Here is a 20,214-nt window from a genome sequence, read left to right as displayed (position 1 = left end):
ATATTTCCTTTCTCCAGTTTCATGGGAGCTGGTGAAAGCAAAGCCCTGTCCTACACTCACTGCTACTCATTCTCCCAGTGTTGTCCTGTTGGTGTAGAGCTCTACCCATCTTGGGGAGGGATGCACAGCCAAGGCTGCTGTGAAAACTGGGATGTCCCTCCCACAGTCTGGAAATCAGTATCAGCTGCACAGCATCCACCAGGATCAGGTCTAGGAAAAAAGTAATTTCAGAAACAGTTTAGCCTGTTCCTGTCCTGCTGTCACTAACCTTGGCACACTCCTTGGTCACCTGGGTTGGTGCCTGTTCACTCCTGCTTGGCCTCCCTGCCCTCCCTGTGCTCTCCTCCAAGCCACCAATGCAAGCAGCCCTGCTCATGCCCTGCTGTCATCCACATGAGCTTTCCCACTGACTGGCAGGACCAAGGGCTAGGAAGGAGGAAGGTCACCTGCACGTCTGAACCCCTTCCCTAACTTAGAACCATGCAGCATCTGCTTTCAGGAGCAAAGGACCCACAGGACCTATTTCAGGACCTACAGTGTTCTCCATTTTCCGTCAGGATATATCCACTCAGGGAATACTAATGTCTTTACAATTACTGATATAACAGTGAAAAACTGTCTCAGGTATTGGAGCAATTGCTGTATTTCTTTGGTGAGCTTTCATCTTGAAAAACTATGTTTCTACGTTTTTCTTAAAGCAAAAAAAAAAGTCTTGCTTGAAATAAACATTCAGGGAATACCAGAGAGCTGTAGAATACCTAGAAGCTCTTAAACAACCTCCTCTTCATTACTATATTTAGCCAAGATTTCCTTTGCAATGGGAAGTCTTACTGATTGTTGTTTCAAACAAAGAGCCACAAAAAGAGCAAGAGAAACAAATTATTTGGTGAAAATGAGTAAGCGCAAAATGTGGAAAATTTTGGAATATAAAAATTAGCAGGCTATTTGAAATAAATATTTTTAAACAAGTTAATACTCTAGTAAAAGAGAAACACTTCCCATCTCCCTTTGATTTCTAATCTTTTTCCATGTAGGGTTGTTCCAGGAGGATGTAGCTGTTCCCCACAGAAGTGGCATTTCATTACTGAGATGTGTGACTTTCACCAAATAATTTGTTCAGCTGCATGGGCACACACGGCCTAATCTGTCTGTGTTCTGTGTACCAGCAGTTGGTTGCGGGAAACACTTCATCATGCCGATTGTCCTGCCTGGGAGGAGACCCACAGTCATTGCTGTGTGCTTCACACATGAGGCTCAGCGTGGGAATGGCCAGCTCTATCCCAGAGCTCTGCAGACAAGGCATTCAAGTTACACATGTTTGGGGTGGGATTTTTTGTTTGTTTTTTTATAAGTAGAAATCAAATTTTTGCCTATTATTATTTTAAATGCACTGTTGTAAAACTTGGTCCAGCGCTACCCCAGGGGGTGGCCAAGTCTTCTGCAGGGCAAGATGGCTTAGGGGGCTAAGACCAGGGCTGTCATTTTGCTGCTGTTGAGAAATACCAGAGAGAGAGTGCTAAGGAATTATCAGTCCCTGAATCCTCTTTATAGGAAGAAGATGATAACGACATGGATGTTAATTCCTGAAGAATAACATGGCTGAATTTAGGGGGGAAAAAAAAAGTTAGTTTCCACCAATATTTGAGTACTTCCTTAGGAAAAAAATTAACAAATAAGCCTTGGTTTATATAATGCCTATTCAGTCAGACTCACTAATCTGCAACAGGCAGCTCCTCATTATCTTCTCACAGGCAGGTGGCTTGGGGCTACGCCAGCTCCCTGCGTCAGGTTCCAGCAGTGCTGAGAGCAAATACTGTTCCACATCCCGCCCCTATTTCAACATTCCTGTATTCAAAGCAGCAAGGAGAAATGCAGGTAGGGGGCCAGTTTGAGGAGAGGGGACAGCTGCCCTGGAAAAGATGGTGGGTTGGAAAGAGAGCCAATGGCCGTGGTTTGCGCAGAGCAGAACTTCGCTCATGGGTTTCCCAGTGGAAACTGCTTCTCCTTGAGGGAAAAAGCAGTGGCCTCCATCTGCAGCTCCCCCGTCTCATGGGAAAGGCGTTACCCTGGGAACTGCAGCAAACTTCCCGCCTGCAGGCTGGGATGAGTCCCCAGTGCAAAGCCCGTCTGTCTGGGAGGATAACTGTGCCAGGGAATGGCCTCACAAATGGGGACATGCAAACAGATGGGTGCAAGAAGCTCTGTTTTAAGACAGCAAGAAGCAGGCAACAATGTTGTCTGCTCTGCTGTTGTGTTCACCTCTGTGCTAGAACAGATGGCAAAAGAATCCCTGAAATTGCATAGAGGGATTAATACTGTGACATTTTTGACTACAAGCAAAAGTGCTGTAATGTTCAGCTCCCAAACAAAGGCATACTGATGTAGGGGATTTTGTTCCAACCCATCGCAGGGCCAAATGTCAGCCTCACAGCATGGGTCTGAGTGATATGGATATCTGCAGGCTGGAGTTGGTTGGGATGCAGGTGTTCAGTTTAAGATTCTCTCACCTTAGACATCCTCATTAAAATAAAAGAGGATCAGGGAAAAACTGCATTTCATCAGGAAAACTGGTATCTCTTTCCTATTACTAAAATGAAGAAGAGAGTAAAACATTGTATAACAGGTGGAAAAGCTGGATGGGATGTGCAATCCACCTGCTGATATAAATCAACATGACTCGGGTTTTTTCACAGAAGTCCTGCTGATTTACACCAGTTGAGGGGCTGGCCCATGGTATCTCTGTTTCAGGTTTAGCCCTGCAGGGCTTCTAAGGCACAAATCCTATCAGGAGACACAAAAGGTTTGTATCAGGTGACCGAGAAAAGCCCAAGTGCAGCACACAGGGTGGCTCCTTTGGAATGGGGCAGCGGCTCACTGCACAGGCAGCCAGCACTCTCCCCAGGATCACCAGCCAGTCCATCCAAACCTACCTGCCCCTCCTTGCCAAAAGGGTGTCTGTGGCCAGAGTCCAGGATGGCAACAGCATGCTTTAATGTTATTGCTTAGTGTCCAGAAAAGAGTCTGGGTAACCAGGACAGGGTGGCCTGTGTCCACCTTGAGACACCAGAGGTGATTTGCACCCCTGTATTCTTTGTGATCCCACAACCCTTCCCTGAAGCTGCATGGTGTGAGTGCCTGAGTCAGTTAGGTAAAAGGCTGCTCTGAGAAGTGGAGGTAGCTAAAATAGTTCTAAATTGGGTACAACACATGCCAAAAAAGTTCAGGTCCAGGAGGGCACATTGGATCTTATCCACCACATGGAATAGATGGAATTCCCTTGGGGATGTATCTGACAGAGCAAGGATGTTTCAGATTATGATGATGTGAAAGCTTGGCACAAACAACACCTGGTTTCTTTAAAAAGGTTCAACCAAAATAAATTATGTTTTCCCTCCATGCATCCTTGTTTAGCATGAAACCAGTGGCTGTCTCTATCTCTCCTTTCTCCACTGGAAGAGAATGTCAACAACAACTGCTGTATTTCCAGGAGAAGTTTCATCTAAGCTAGGCTGGCAGGGGATTTGAAAAGTGTACCATCTCAAGCTCAGCACACTTCAGTGCTTCTCTTACTGTGCCACATGTATATGCTGAATAACTTAAGGCAAGATTGGAGCGGATATAAAGAGTAAACTTTTTACATGGGGTGTAAAGTCTATAAAGAAATCCTCAGTCCTCCAGTCCCCAAATATTTGTCACTACTAATTAGGGTTACAATTAAAAGCCCAGACTGTTGTCGCTCAAACAGCATCGCACAAGCAGTAGGGCATATGTTGTGTGTCGTCTTGGATGCAGGAAGACTTCTCGTTCTGTCATGTCCTGCAAACAATAGAGCTGTTCCACAGCTTACAGGCAAGGATGAGATGACATGGAGCTTCACTGCATCTGGTAAAGGCAATGTCCAATTCTCTCTATGCTGCTGAATGAATCTTTTTTTTGCCCTTGAACACCCGCATGACAGCAGCCATTTCTTAAAGGCAGTGTAAAATCTGAATTTGGAGTCACCTAAGGAAAAAATCAGGGATTTCTTAATGAACCTAATGAAACTGTCCCCTAGAATATGACTTCCAAGTATGTGGCCATCCTAACTGCTTGGCTACGTGCCCAGCAGAGGATTGGACCTCAGTGCTTGTGGACCATCAGGGCTCACTGAGGCCTAGTGAAATAAAGACCAACCTGTAGGTCACAGGAGGTGGTTAACATCTTTAGTAGCTGAGACTTTGCTGAGCAGCTACTGAGCTGAAGTGTAAAATGCAATCAGCAATTATTTTAATGAAGCAAAATCCAGGAATATAGGCAAGATGCAAAGTAAGAAGGAAAAAAGGATGTCTGAGATTTGATGCAAAAAAGGGAGAGTGCTCCTGTCAAACCTCCTGTACGAGCCAGCAGAGTTTCCATCTTGCTCCTTGCTTTTATCTGCCAAAATCAGCACTTTGCACAGTTGGGAGAGAAGCAAAGAGTGGGAACTTTAAAAAATACTTTTAAATAGAAAGTTTAGTTCTGTCCAGTACCCATGGCTTCACACAATGCTGATGTGCTCTGCCCAGCACAGTGCAATTCAGCATGCAGGCATTCCCAGCGTGCACAAGCCAGAGCTCTCATGCATATTGTCAACAACTTACCTGAACATCCAGGCAGGATTTATCCCATAAGCAGCTTTGTGGTTGCAGCAGTGGGAGAGAGGAGATATGGCAGCACAGGCTCCCATTTGCCATGTCTATACAGACCAAAGTGCTTTCATGCTGCCTCCTCACCCCCACAATTTCCACCCACCAGCCTGGGGCTTTATTTGCTACAGCTGGCCCCACTTCTTGCTTTTTACCTCCCATTTGTGCTCAGGGCTCTCCTTCCCCAGTCTGCTCCAGCCAGAAGGATCACCTTGCTGGAAGTCATCTCCTGGAGAGCACTGTTGCCCCATCCCCCTTTGCAGAGAACTGGGACTGCATCTCCAGAGAAGGTGAGATAATTCTCCTTCCATCAGCTTGAATCTGAGGTTTTTTACATCATCACAGGCACTGCTCACTTTCCGTATGTTTTAGCTAACATACTACAAGAAATTTGGCAGTGGGCAGACAATGTCCTGCAACCAAATTTTACTTCTGAAGAGATTGCTATGGCCCTAGCACTGCCAGCACTGTTTGGTTTTCAATGTTATATTACAATGCAGATCTTAAGGAAGCTTTATTTTTGAGCCATTTAAAAATATTATTTTTATTAGATTTTTTCATTAAGATATACATTGTCAACATAAGATAAACATAAATTAATGAAGTTAAATAAGAAACTGAATTAAAAACATAAGCAATACTGGAAAATAACTTAGTTCAACACAAAATAGACACATAAACTTTGAACATAAGTAACATAAATTAACACACAAAATGTGGTGGACAATACTACTAATTACACACTGACACAAACTGAAAACAGGAGCTGCAAAGTGGCTGTAGAGGGTAAGGTGGGGCCAGATGCTTCCAGCATGCAGAATGCTCACCTTTCTTGCCAGCACAGTCTCATGAGTTACCCCCAAATTCCTGCAGAGTGGTCCCCACTTCTCTTCTAAGGCTTGACTGACCTGAGTTACCTGAGCTTCTTGCCATTCCAGTCCATCACAGTGAAGCTCAACCACCATAGGTTATATTCCCACTTTTGAAATTGCTTTTTTACTCTTCCAGCTCATCTCTTATGTTAAATTCTGAACAGTTCTTCAGTCCAATTAAAACCAGTATAATCTACTCCCATTTTAAGTTTCTTACCCTTCCTAAATGAGGGATTGCACTTTGCTTGGAGAAATACTAGTAAACCACTGTATATGGCACAAACCAGGATCTGTGTTTTCACCCACTCCTAGCACAGCTTCATAATAGCTGCAACCCTCCTCTACCATCCCACCAGCACCACAAGTAAGATCTTTTCTTTTGTGGTGCAGTCTGGGCTGCTTGTAGCCAAGAGTGAACCAGTTTTGCCATTAGTTGAAGCTGTCTACGGACTACAAATTCAGGATGTGTTCCTCCCTTGGACAAAAACCCAGGAAGACAGAGGAGCAGATGGATCACTGCAGCCAGTACACAGTGGTATAGCAGACTCTTTTTTTCAAGCCACCTCAGAAATGCCCTAACTGAATGTTGCTGGTCTGGCTCTTGGGCAGGGTGTGATTCTGTGCAAAGGACTCAGCTTGTCTGACAGCCTTTAGCACGACTGGGAACCAGATATGTAAATGTCTTGTACAGAGCAAAATGGATGCACCACTGAAATATCAAATCTCTCCATAGTATCAAAATAAACTTGGCTGAAATCACAGCAGGGGTTAAGCACACCCTCCCTCCCAAACACCTTGCTAAGGTCATGGTTTAGTGTCATCTGCAGCTAGCCCTGTATGTAGTGAGAAGGTACCAGCTTTTATCTTCCAGGGTTTGTGCGTGGCTCAAATGAAACACAGCAAACTAATAGTACGTTTGTTTGAATTCTGTATAGTGCCTTTCATCCAGAAGGGTCCACAAGCACTTTCACAAATGCTATGCACAAAGACCACTCACCCACTTTGCCCTTGCAGGGGCAAAAGGAAGCTGCCATCCTGTGCCAGCAGCACTACACAGCAGTGCTTTTAGGAAGTGAAGGACAACTCATCGACTAGGAACAATGAATACTTACCCCTTAAAGGAGTCCCTGTATATAGAGCAGACTGTAGCATACAGGTGACACATGCAACTTACCCCTTACCAAACCGGGTAAGGTACCACGGTGATACCAAGAGCAGACGTAGTACACTCCTGCCTGCAGTGGTGAGTCAGTGCATGTGCTGTGCAGGCCATGCATCCAATCCCTCTGCAGCCCCAGCTGTGGATGCTGGCTGGTTGTCACACCAAGGGAACAATCACTCAGCAGGCTGCAAACACAGCCTGCAGCCCCTTTCCTCTTGGGGTACGTTTGGTGCTTCCCGTCACCCAAGAAATGCAAGTTCCTTTTCTCAGTACAAGCCAGTGTAAAGATTGGAGTAGTCAAGTGAGCACATTTTCTTTTAGAGTAAAATACCTTCCAAAGATAAAAATAACCCTTTTTCCAGATGTCTTTTTTGATGCCAAATCTGAAAAATTCTGGAATCCACTCCTGTATCCCTTCCCTTCTTGCTGTCTGTTTTGATAGACAATTCACCAGCATCTCAGTGCATCATCTTTTTATAGTTTCCACTTTTTCAACCACTATTCTCTACCAATAATGGCTTAAGCCTTTGTCGTTATTGCAGGCTGTGAATACTTTCCATATCCTCAAATACCGTGATCTATTTATGCAAGCTGGTGGAGCTGGGAAAGTGAAAAAGTGGGAAAGGTGGTAAATATATGACAGCTTTATGAGATTATCAAGGAACCAGTTAAAAAGATGACATCAGGCAGCAATTCTTTCTTCAGCCTTACACCTTCTTCACTGCTTTCATGGTTACTATTTATAATACATCACACTGACACAGCTGTGCAAAGCATCACACAGTTCACCTGAGAAAGATAAGATTCCATCAACACATTTCACATGTGTGGCACCACACTCATGAATTAAGAATATGACTGAGCTTGACTTGGACTCTGATCCAACAGTACACAAACCAAGAAGACAAAAAACAGCATGAGTAGCTGTGGCCAAGGAATGAAGCTCAGGGTCAGGAAGATGGGGAAGCAGCAGCAGAGAAAAAGTGACAACATGGAGCTGGGAGACAGTTGAGAACATCAAGGAAGGGACAATCAAGCAATCAGGATAGAAACGAAAGCTTTCATAGCTGTATAACGCAAGAGAGCAGATACATATGGAACTAAAATTAAACATGCAACCATGTATTTCTCTGGGCACTGAACTGGGATCCATTTACGTCCTGAGACAAGAATTGTTCAATACAAAATTACCAAAAGATACCAGAAAACTAAAGCAAAGGAAATGCTACCATGATAATGTCAGTTTGCATCACTGCAAGCAGGAGGAGGGCATTTTAGGCTCCAGACAGAAAGCATCTTGGGCACTGAGCATGATAAATAAATGGAATACAAGATGTCCAGTCATCTTGTTTCTGGAAAAGTTATCCTTGCATGAGATATCCAGGTGGAAAACTGGCTCCACAGCCATTAAGGATGTCATTTGGGACTTTGCCTACAATGCTTCTGGGTGAGAATGAAAAAACACTAGACTGGTGCTGATAACAAGGATGACAGCAGCTCCTGCTTCCTAGCTTCTCCTTCTGCCTATGCTATGGTTAATGAAACTGGGCCAGTCTGTTGATCCAGTTATTAACCTGTGCCTAGGAACTGAGACAGTCTTCAGTCTTCATTGATGTGATGTACAAAATGTTCCATCCAGAATGTCCAGTATTCTTTGAAGAAGGGTCATTTGAAAACTTTAATTCTTACATCCTTAATCTACAGTCTACTTCCCACACAAGTCAAACCCAGATCATCTCATCCTTCACCCTATTTTCTTTCAACACTGTGTTGAATTTACACAGGAGATTCTTTGCCTTCTTCAGGTAAAGACTTTTTCAAGTCCAAGAACATAACGTGTAATAGTGTCCCACATCCGTCAGTTCAGCCAGAATTTGTAAAATTTCTGCCTAAAGAATAGATTGCTGCTCTGGTCACTCTTTTGTCCTTTAAAGCACAAAGACTGAGAACTCTTATCCTCTCAAAAGTGGTACGTGTGAGTGTGCCTTTTGTTCTTAAAGAAATATCAGCTGGGAATAAAATCCAGAGGTCTCAGCACTGAGTCACTACCTGGACACTGAGTCAGAAATTTTAACACCTGTTTTCTTCCAGGGAAAATTCCTTCCCTGGAATATAGCCGTTTTAGGAAAGTTTGAATTCAAGTTTGGGTATTATGGCCCAGGTTTATCTAAGTTACCTGCTGAGGCTGGTATCCATAGGTGTAATCCCTGTTATCGCTGAAATACCCATTGCTGCCTTTACAGATGAGATGCTCAAGATGCAATGAAGGACCCCCATCCTATTTCCTCCTTTATTAAATGCAAATGGATACCAGTGCAAGTTAGGCAGAGACTTGGTGGCTTTCTTTGTGAGACAAAAAGCAGCAGTAGTTCCCCTAAATGTACTCATTAAAATATATTTTCCTTCTACACTTGGCCCTGAAGGATCATCTCAGCTTATGAGAACTAAGCTTCTGTCTATCTGATTATTAAATAATTTCTAAAGCAGATGGGAAACTACAGTGGTTTAAACAGCTAAGCTGAGACTGCAGGGCTAAAAATAGTATAGCAGGCTCCTTTTAATTAGTAAGATGATGAAATATGACAGAAGAGAGAGATGTAGATATATGGATTTGTGTGTATGTGTGTCCTTAAAATTAAGTTATTACCTCAATACTAGATATTATTTATAACATATATGATACATGGTGTCTGATTTTTATGATGCTATTTATCTTCACTTGGGAGAGAAGACAGGCTAAGTCTGCTTTCATAATGTCAATCTTCGTTGTATTCAAAAGGAAAATTGTAATAAGATAAACCTGCCACCATGCGCAGTGCCACCCTTTTTCAAATGAGGTGGATTAGTGAGTGCTCCACAGCAATCGACTGTCAGCTCTGCAACTCCGTGATATCGACCGCTCCCCAGGGCACCCTGGAGAGCATGGAAGAGCCAGCCTAGCTTTATACCTGTGATTCCAGAGCATGGGATCCCGGCATAGGGCCAAAGGGGTCAGGTACTGTGATGTTTGTTCTACCACTGTGCTGCCTATGTATTCTTCAAAACCTGAAGAGAGGAGAAAAGACATCTGCCACCCCTCTGCTCCAGCAGCGCTGGGCAGAACGTGTCATGTAGTGTTCTCCTCCACCATGCAAATGTGGCCCTTTGATGCTCACCAAATGACTGATGACCATGTTTGGTCCTGGGAAAACAAAGCTGCCATGAAACACATGGACATCACACCTTCAGACTTCTGTCAGATGAGTCAAGGAGGCTCAGAGTGCCTGGACTTTTGGGGGCTGGATCAGACAGATGTTCCCTTGCTCCAAGGGGAACCATGCCCTTTGCTACAGAAGGACCTGACTGCAGTGGGAGCAATCCCCTGTTGGCAATTGCACTAAGGTGTCAGCTGACACTTTGTAAGGACCTGGAAGTAAAAGGTAAACCATCACCACTGTGAAAATTGCCCTGTTAAAATCTAGCTCAGTGTCATGCTTAATGTGGACCAAATAGCACCTGGCTTTCAGAAAGTTTTGGTGCAAAAACTTGGTGCATTCATTAGCCATGAGATGCCTTCATCAAAAGTATATTAAAAAAAAAAAAGTTGATCAAAAATATCAAGGAAGACAAGACAGTGGGTCTTGAAGGAGTTGAAGACTGGTATAAAAAATTATGTAAATCCCTGTTCTTTCTTATTCCCCATTGGGTGGAAAGCCTCTGGTTGGCTAGCAGAGCTTCATGATGTCTTGATAAAGTATGTAAAATGGTCTGGAGGTAATCCCTGTCTCCTGAGTTAAGACTCTGAGATGAGCAGGGGCCCTGTGGGTAAAACAACTTCTACTTGCTTCAAGTCTGTGCTTCCAAAACCAAGTGTACAGTTTTCCACCCAGTGCAGGAGACCAGTTTGGGAGCACTAAAAGATTCTTCAGGGGTGGGGCTTAACCCAAGTAAGAGACAAACAGCCTGCAATACTCTGCAGTTTGTCAACACAAAGCTTTACTGTTTCTCCTTCTGAAGTGTTGCATTTTTTCTTGTCTTTGTCAATCAAGAGATGGTGAGACTCAAGCAACCAGAACAGGTAAACTTAGACTCTGATTTTTTTCACTCAGGTGAAGATTCTCTGTCTAAGATGCTGGACTTGTCTGGTCTTCTGGTTACAAGTCAGCTTTCTCTGATATGTAAAGCAACACTGTAAGTACAGTGTTTTGAGCAAGGAAGGGATCATGAACCTCTACCTCCATGCTCCTGCTCTGGCTGTATGCCATCTGGTATGTTCTTGAAGTTCCCCGAATTTTAGTACAATATTGTAAAAGGAAGGGCTCTAGAAGAAAGGAGGTCCAAGACAGCAGGTCAATATTCAAGTATCACTTCTTCCAAGCTCAAGACCAGTGTATCGCCATGAGCAAGAAATCTAGCAAAGGGGGCAGGAGACCCCTTTGGATGAGCAGGGAGCTTCTAGAAAATTTCAAACAGATTCTGGGATGTGGAAAGGAATTGGCCATGTGGGAGGACTAAAGGAACAGTCAGAGTATGTGGGGATGTGACAAAGAAGGCCAAAGCCCATTTGGAATTAAGTCTGCCCAAGGATATGAAGGACAACAAGAAGGGTTTCTACAAGTACATCAGCAGCAAAAGGAAAATTTGGGAAAATGTGGGGCTGCTGATGAATCAGATACATGTCCTGGTGACAGGAGACATAGAGAAGGCCCAATAACTGAATGTCTCAATTTTTACTGCTGAGGTTGGGAATCCCAGACTTTGGAGGTAAGAGAGGAAGGCTGGAGAAAGGAAGACTTCCCCTTGGATGTAGAGGGCTGGGTTAGAGATTGGCTAGCCAGACTTATGTCTCATAAACTTCTTTACATTGAGGGTGGCAGAGCACTGGAATAGGCTGCCCAGGGAGGCTGTGGAGTCTCCCTCTGGAGACAGTCCAAATCCACCTGGATACATTCCTGTGTAACTTGCTCTAGGTGACCCTGCCTTAGCAAAAGAATTGGACTAGATGGTCTCCAGAGGTCCCTTTCAGTTATAACTACTTTGTGATTCTGGGATTTCCCAAAATGCTGGGTCACATGCTATAGCCAAATCTGAAAATTTTCCCAGGGGTCTACTGGCCCTCCCAGTGCCAGACAGAGAAGCATAATCTGGAGGTGGCCCAGATCCACAATTAATAGTTCAGTCAATCTGGGAGACTATTTCACTTCAATTATGCCTCTTTAAGGCAAATAAACTTTTAGCCCTTCCTGGTTTTGAGATTTCTCTTACAGCCATCACTGGATATGTGACCTCATATTAATCTGCTTGCAAGATAGGCTCAGTGCACCTCCCTTAAAAGAGTAAAAACTGGGGGTCTGTTGCAGCCAAACCTTAAACATACACTCAACTTCGTCACACTTGTGTAGGGCCAACTTAAATATGCAATCCTGTAATGAGCCATCACTAAAGCACAGTGGAGTTCTGGAAGTATGGACTGCTGAATTGCTCCACTCTTACACAGTCAGGGATATGCAGTGCATTTTGGAGAACTAGAATGCAGAATTAACTTTGTCCTAATTCAGTCCCCTGAGTATGCCATAAAGTTCTCACGTTGGTAATACTGTCCTCTGAGGACATTATGACATATTAGCGTAGACTATTTTCTCATCTGATGGCAATGACAAACTGCCATAATGCAAAGTATAAAAAATTCACTCTTCCTAGTTCTGGTAACTACTATGCCATCAGAAGATGAGATTTTATATCTGTATTAAGAGAAATGGGAAAAAAAAAGTATTTACAGCATCTAGCCAGTAAGACAGAAATGAACTAAAGTGCCGACCAATCTACTATAATTTTCTTTACAGCTACTTACATTCTAATCATAGCATACCAAACTTAGCTTGTCAAGTTACCCTTCAAATCAAATGCAAGAGAAAAATCCATCCTTGGCTGTGCAACTATAAACCCAGCCAGTCTAGTAAAGTGAGAGTTACTCTTCCACGTACTTGGCAAATCTGGGAGCAGAATTTACCACTCGGTGTAAATATTTCTGCATAGTTTGTTTAAAAAAAAAAATAAAGAAAATCTTTCCTACTCCTTTCCCTGGCAGACTCTTAGAAAGTAGTAAATATGCAGATGGGCATAGTGATATATTTTGTATCAACATATTTTAAATGTGTGCATATGCATTAGCGATATAAATACATTCCCCAGGAAGTCTGCCAGTGGATGTTCTACAAAGCCTTGTATGTTACATTTGGGTTTGCTTGCACAGTAGCACAGCAGTGTCAGGAAGAACTGCTCCCAGCTTATTTGCTCTACAGCAGCTCAAACTTACCTGCACAGCTTCCTGTTTCTCTCAGGATGTACAAAGGTGCTATATTTATATGCCATGTGTGTGTATGTAGTGTACATATAAATATATGTATATACACTCACATGCAAGAATGTCATAGAGTCATAGAATTCTTGGGGTGGGAACCTTAAAGATCGTCTAGTTCCAACCCCCCTGTCACAGACAGGGACACCTTTCATTAGACCAGGTTACTCAAAGCTCCATCCACGCCATTCTTGAGCACCTCCTGGGATGGAGCATCTGCAGGTTCTCTGGGTAGCCTGTTCCAGTGCCTCACCACTCTCACAGCAAAGATTTTTTCCTAACATCCAATCTAAACCTGTTCTGTTTTAGTTTGAGTCATTCCCTCTTGTCTCACCACAACATGCTCTTGTAGAAAGTCCCTCTTGTCTTTCTTGTAGGCTCCTATAAAGTACTGGATGGCCACAGCTGGGTAACCCAAATCCCTCACTTTTCCAGCCTAAACAAACCAAATTTTCTCAACTTTTTCCTTGTAGAAGAGGTACTTATTCCTCTGATCAACTTTGTGGTCCTCCTCTGGATTCAGCTGATGTCTTTCCTGTCCTGGGGACTCCAGGGCTGGATGCAACACTCCAGGTGGGGTCTCATGAGAGCAGAGTAGAGGGGCAGATTCCCCTTTCACAACCTGTTGGTCATGCTGCTTTTGGTGCAGCTCAAAACACAGCTTGTACTTTCCAGTATCCCTGCTACTCCACTCCACTTGCAGTATCTGCCTCTAGCCCTGCCCCCTCTCCCTATTTTTCTGCTCTGTAGAAAAAGTGCTGCACAGATGGATCCCTGAACGCAAGTGGGGCAAGCAGGTTTCGCCCAAGCTCTGGAAAACCGGCTGGAGATTGGAGACTGATGAAGGACAAATAGAGAGGATATCTGCCCGCTGCCCTCGAGGTCCCACTGTCCACTTGTCTAAAAGGTTTAACAGTGTCATGTTTCTTGCTGTGACTGTGATCCTTTTCCGGTATTGCTATCATGAGCAGGGCAAAGGCTATCGCACATCACTATTTACATGAGCACTGACAGATGGGGGCAGCGGAGGAAGCGGCTGCAGGGCTGTGGGTGGATATGTATGCGACCGTATCATTATCCATGCACTACGGAACCGTACGGATACTGTTGCAATGGAGCTATGAGAACCATGCTCTTCTACTTCATTGTGCCAAGAAAAGCCACAACAAATACTGGAGTGGGAATGCAGCAAAAAGGCACCTTTGTGTTTAATTCTAGACAAAAATCAATTTGCTTTTGCAATGATGGTAAGCTAGAATGAGTTTTATGCCATTTCTCCCCCCACCCCCAGCCCCATCTTTAGAACTACTATTTAGATGAGCTACAGTATTAAGAAAGAAGCTGCAAAGATGCTAGCTGCAAAAATAAAGGATGAAATAAAAAGTCAAGCATCTACATTTCCCCCAGCTGAAAATGAAGTTCTGAGGAAAGGGAGGAGGGAAAAGAAAAGAAACTTACCACGCTGCGAGTGAACTTTTCTAGAGAAGTTCTACGACCTTGCTCATTCTCTGGCTTAACAGGGAACGAAGTAGAGAGATAAAAATATAGAAAAAAAACCCCTTCAGCTTAAATGCAGTCTTTTAAAACAGCAGCAAAATATAAGGAAGCAGCAAGAAGAAAAAGTTGTAAAAAATATAAAAAGCAGAAATCAATGTTTGCAACGGCAAACATAAGAAATCAAAATGCCTTACAGAATGAGAGACATCACTACTTTTACTTTCAGAGAATATCACTTTTCCCCTGTGATTTTTTTGAATGGTTCATATATGTCTGTGCATTGCTGTGTCTTACAGCTGCTGGTATTGACTTCTTGTTCACTGAATTTTCCTTCTGTTACTGTTCAAGCTGGGGCGTCTGATTCTGGTTAACATCTGCCAAACAGCTATTGGAGGCTCCCATCTACTTGTGTAGAGAGATGAAAAAAAACCACAGTAGCTTTCACAATATTATAAAGCAATGTCTGAGTGAATACACCACTAGAAGAAAACCACCACTGGACTCACTACTAGGGAACCTACACTCTTCTATTTATCCAAAGAGCAGAGGCATATTTCCAACTATTTTGGCTACATCAAAACACAAGACAGCATATGCACATCTTTGCAAGACAACGGAAAGATACAGACCAGTTTGGGGCACTGATATTTTTGTACCTGGAGTACAGAACTATTCATTTGCAAGAAGACATTCATTTGCACTGTAAGAAAACAACTGTGTGCATCATGGCTTTATTAACATATCCCTGAGAAGGTTGCTCACTGCAGCAATTCGTTCATTTGGCACAAGGGAGATCTAATCGCCACTAACAAGGAAGAACTAAATAATTTATTGGCATGTTTGCTGGAATATCTAAGAGGAAAATAAATTGCCAAGAGAAGAAATTCAGTGCTACAAAAGGAAGCTCAGTGCAGTCAGAAAGCTGTGGGCACTGCTGATTTCCAGGAGAAACACTTATTTTAATGTGGTGAGCCAGCAGGATGAGGGTGGTAAGTTGGAAGTAAAACTGTCATGAAGGGAATAAGGAGCTACATCTAAGGGAAAACCAGAGTAATGATGGTGCATCCAGTGCACCGGAAACAAGCACTGCACTGGAGAGGCACCTACCTGACATATCATCTGGCATAGATTCAGCTGCATTAGCAAGCCCCAGGACAAAGGACCAGTGCAAAAATCAGGTAGAGAAGACATAAAGAAACCAAAACCATACCAGATAAACTGGATTAGTTGTGTAGTTGAGTCTAGGCAAAGCCTTTTCATTCTTCTGCATGTTTATGAGAGCTTTCATAGCTCTTTGATGTCTACAAGGTTAATCTTAAGCATCCCATGGAAAGATGGGGCAGATTGTCCCTGCTGCATCACAAATACAAGACCAAAACATAAGGGCCTTTTAAGAAAAGCAATATTCTTTATCCAGAAGAAAGAAACAAGTAACCTACACACTTAAAAACATTTGAGGAAGCCCCAGAATCAGTTCTGATGTCCCAAAGTGCTATCAAAAGTGAAGCTAGAGGTGCATCATTTTAGCTCACACATAGGATGGAGCCAAGGCCTCCAAGCAAGTACCAAGCAATAAAGCAGCCTTCCTGGCTGGCAGGAAGGCAGGGATGTACCCAGTCCAATGGTCCCCAAAGGAGTATTTAACATGCAGTAATACAAGGGTTAGTTGCCTCTCCTTGCATGTGAGAAAAAAGAGGAAAGAAATATCAGCCTCACTCTTTGGCTAGGTATTAGAGCCATGCAAGTGCTTAGAGCATGACAAATTCCCTCTTGGAAGTAGCCTCAGTGGTGTCCCTACACCCTGAGGCAGCAGAGGTAACAGAGAGAAGCTGCATTCCTGCCACTTTGGCTGGGCATGTCCCATTGAGCAGGACTGAGGACAGCAGTGCCCAGCTGGGCACTGGGCCTCTGTGCTGGTCTCCTGCAGGGGTGGCAAGACCCGCCAGCAGCCAAGTTAAAGACACAATTTCAGGAGAAGAAATACCTGAACAAAAGACTGAGTGTTCTGCAAGGCTCTTTAGGGGAGCAAGGCACTTGAAGTCTGCAGCATGACATTGCTGCAGGCTGGAAAATCAGTGTCTGACCCAACTGCATTTTGAAGTGGAGCTCTGGTGTGCACTGGGGTCAAAGGACAATGAGCTGCTATACAGGCCACATTGTGCCCCTGCATTCACTGTCAAAATTTAGTATCTCTCTTTTTTCTACCAGCAAGTGATGCATCTTCTCACCCAGCAGAAAGGCAGAATGGTGGTCTTCAGAGACCATGAGCACCTTGTTGAGGTGCTGAGAGCTGTCTGGCACAGGGAGCCCCACACAAGGCTGTTTGCTGCCTGCCACAGCTGAAGAGGTGTGGGGAAGCAGCCACATGGAGCACTGACAGTGTCTCACAGAAGCGCTTTGCAAAGCACGGTTTGCAGTCGCTCTGCACATTTGGCATAGCAGTGGCAGGCTGGGACCAGCTGGATGCGTGGAAAGCTCATCCTCAAAGCATCCAGCTCTGAGTCAAAGCATGACATTTTCTAGTGAAATAAAAAGCAGCTGAGGCAGGCTGGCTGCAGAGTGATGAGCTGGCTTGAGCAGTTTGAATGTCCGTGGGTGTGGGTGCTGGCTGTACAGCTCACTGGCTCTTCCTGCCTGCTTGCCCGTGTGGCTGGCAGCCTGCCGTGCAGGGAACGCCTGCCCACAGCTCTGCAGCACGGGGCTGAGCTGGGGAGGCTGCCTTGCACATCAGATGAAGGAAATTTAAAAATAACAAAGTGAAAAAAAAAAAATTAGACCAAATCACACCTATCGCAGTCCTGGAAACAGACCTGGGGTGTGGACCCTGGAGCCATTGCCTGCTGCAGCAGCTACAGCAGCTTTTGCACAAACATATACTGTGTGAGCAAAGGGGCAAAGGCACATACACACATGTGCATGCCAGGTCATGAAGTCCTCCCAGGGGCAAAAAATGCAATCTTTTCCAGTAAATATACCAACAGACTCCACCAGCTAATGGCAAAGGACATATGCATTTGGATAAAATATGAAACAACCATCCCTTCTGCAGATAAAAATCTCTCAGCCCAGGCAGATACAGAAGAATAGAGCTCACCACATAGAAGCCATTCACTAATTATTGACTGGCTTCTCAGAATTTTCCTTTTTTTTCATGATTAATCATTTACCCAGCCATCCAAACTTTAAGTTCCTTTGTGTAGGTTCTGCTTGCATGGAAATTAAGTAGAAGAAAACTTAAAACCAGCTGTCATTGACTACTAGAAGTAATTATGAGAAAATTGCTCAGCATTTTACAACATTCAAGACAAGTCCTGCCACTGAATCAAACTGAGAAGGGGGCATAATCTGCAATAGGAACCTTCCTTGACAATACTGAGCAGCTGGCACAGGGGATCTGGTTAAAAGCAATGCTTTAAAACGTGTATACTGGAAATGGAGCCTGTTCCTCATGACATGAAGCTCCTAAGCATCCCATTGTTGACACGTTTTGCCAGGGATCTGAAAAGGGGTAGGAAAGTACATACAAATACTCGGCCTTCTGAACTTAAGGTCTGGAAAATTCTCTACCTCCCTCCCTTCCTGGATTTATTTTGTTGGCTATTGAATCCTTTTTTTTTTTTTTTTTTTATTTTTGGTATGAGACTTTCTTTGGAGTGTGAAGTGGGGTTTATTTTGAACTTTAACTTAGTGAAAAAAAATGTGTTCCAGAGGGAATGGCATAAGATAAAGGATAATAATATCTCTGACCCTGGGTTCAGAAAATGCCAGGAGCAGATCCTGGGCTTCTCAGGCAGTCACATCTGCCTATCCAAAGTGAGAAAGCAAAGGGCATGTACAGTGCTACCAAGTGGCCGCAGTATTTTCCAGGTATTGTGTGTTCATTTGAATAGGGTCATGGTGAATTCACACTTCCCTGAACCTGAGCTGGAGAGCAAAACAATGCTCTAAACCAAGCAAACACCAACCTGCTCTTCCCTCAGTGCTGCAGGGCTCACTCCCATGACTTCACAGCCTGTCTGCACTACAGCTGTGGCTGCCTTTCCAGGATGCTTCCCTACCTGTGAGCAGGGCTGGATAGCAGGAAGCTACCCCATGCCAGGTTGACATGAACATCAGCACTGTGACAGTTCAGCTGCCACTTCAGCTAATGCAGAGATGCCAACCAATGTCATTGTTTCACCTTTACAGTGAGTAATGGGAAGTACCTCGAGGTCTTTTCTGGTCTTTTTGCTTCCTTCTCTGCAAAAATAAATAGCAAAGCACGTACCTGGCTGCTTCTTCACCATTAACAAAAGTTTCTGTGCACTTACAAGTTTCTGTTCCCTTCCATGGTGCACTAACTAATCTACACTGCTCTTTCCCCAGGGAATAAACCCCTGCTCTGCAGCCAAATCACCCTGCCAAAATGCCTCCTTGCCTTGACTGAGGAGGTTTGTCACAGCACTTGTCCTGACAGGTGGATCACTGCTGTCTAAGGACATCCAGCTACCCATTTTGGCTACTGTGGAGAAGGGCTGGAGGGCAGTGCAGAGGTGATTACCTGCAAGGTGCATATCAGCAGAAAGAGTAGCAGGTCAGGGCTTGACTTTGCATAGCACCAGCAGGGTGTGTTGCATAGATACACAAATAAAACACAGTGAGTCGCTTGGGGATCTTAGCCCTTCACTGCCGAGCCAGGCGCTTTCAGCAGATCCCTGTTCTACCTGCTGCATATAGGGGGCTGAGAATGGAGGCCCAGAGCTCCAGTTGGGCTGGGCATATGGCCATTCCTCCTGAGGACAGGGCTGTGCTCTCATCTCTCCTCCAGCCTGGCAGGGAGGAGGCCTTCTGTTCAAGGCAGAAGGCTACACCCAGTTTTTCCCCTCTGCAGCTCATTGCTTCCAATGACACCCTTGCTGGAGGCCAACCTCATGTTCCCCGCTGAGCACCATGAATCTGCAGGATTGGGGCCAATAATACTGTGGTTACTTGCAATAATGACACTGGGTAAGAATGGAGGAAAAAACATCTAAAATGGCTTAACAAAGTATGTATGTCTGGTCTGTATACAGCCTATGTCTGCTGTCTTGCATCAGTTAGTGGTGTGAACAATATGTTCCCCTCATAATTCTGTCATTGTATCTCAATGCCAACCCATAATTTCTTCTCCCTCCTTCCCCTCCATTACCATACTCCCAGAGCAGGGAGGGAAAGCTCCCACATCTGTGGTTATTGTATGGTGCAGAAGAAAGTACAGTAGTTTCACGAATACAAGCAGCACGGATTATAAGCCGCACCCCCGGTGCCTCGACAATGTTGCTGTCTTTGTCAATAGATAAGCCGCACCCCGAATATTAGCCGCACTTTCGTTCGTCGCGAGAATCCGTGCGCAGCTTTCACAAATTGGCCAATTAGTAAGAGGATCGCGGCATAGCGGGCTTTACTGGCTCGGGGCGGGGCCAGGCAGGCTCGGCCCGCTCATGGTTGCCGACGGGGCCGGGTGGCCCAGCTCAGCGCCACGGCTCGGCGGGGCTGGCCGGGTGGTGCTGCCGCCGCCGCCGGGCTCGCTGGCCCCCCTCTCCCGTCAGCACCGCCCCGCTGCCGCGTTCGCTCGCCCGGCTGGCAGGGCTGCCGCCGCCGGGCTCGCCGTCCGCCCCGCTGCCGCTTTCGCTCGCCCCGCGCCGCGCCTCGCTCGCGCCGCGC

General features: G+C 44.8%; 1 protein-coding gene across 4 annotated transcripts in view; it reads right to left on the bottom strand.

Annotated features, from left to right (window-relative positions):
* Positions 1-20,214, bottom strand: part of RGS6 (regulator of G protein signaling 6) — a 265,549-nt gene that overhangs the window by 4,654 nt on the left and 240,681 nt on the right. For 2 of the 4 annotated variants that reach the window (XM_033062617.1, XM_033062616.1), the window contains one exon: positions 687-14,547. The exons of 1 other annotated variant lie outside the window; for it this stretch is intronic. In XM_033062617.1, coding sequence (XP_032918508.1) covers positions 14,428-14,547 — 120 coding nt within the window. In that variant the 3' untranslated portion in view covers positions 687-14,427. Of the gene's footprint in view, positions 1-686; positions 14,548-20,214 lie in introns of those variants that run through there. One more of the 4 variants, XM_033062618.1, reaches the window with a different exon arrangement.

Source organism: Catharus ustulatus, chromosome 6 (genome assembly GCF_009819885.2).
Source record: "Catharus ustulatus isolate bCatUst1 chromosome 6, bCatUst1.pri.v2, whole genome shotgun sequence".
Taxonomy (NCBI): Eukaryota; Metazoa; Chordata; class Aves; order Passeriformes; family Turdidae; genus Catharus; species Catharus ustulatus.
This window is presented reverse-complemented; position numbering and strand designations above follow the sequence as displayed.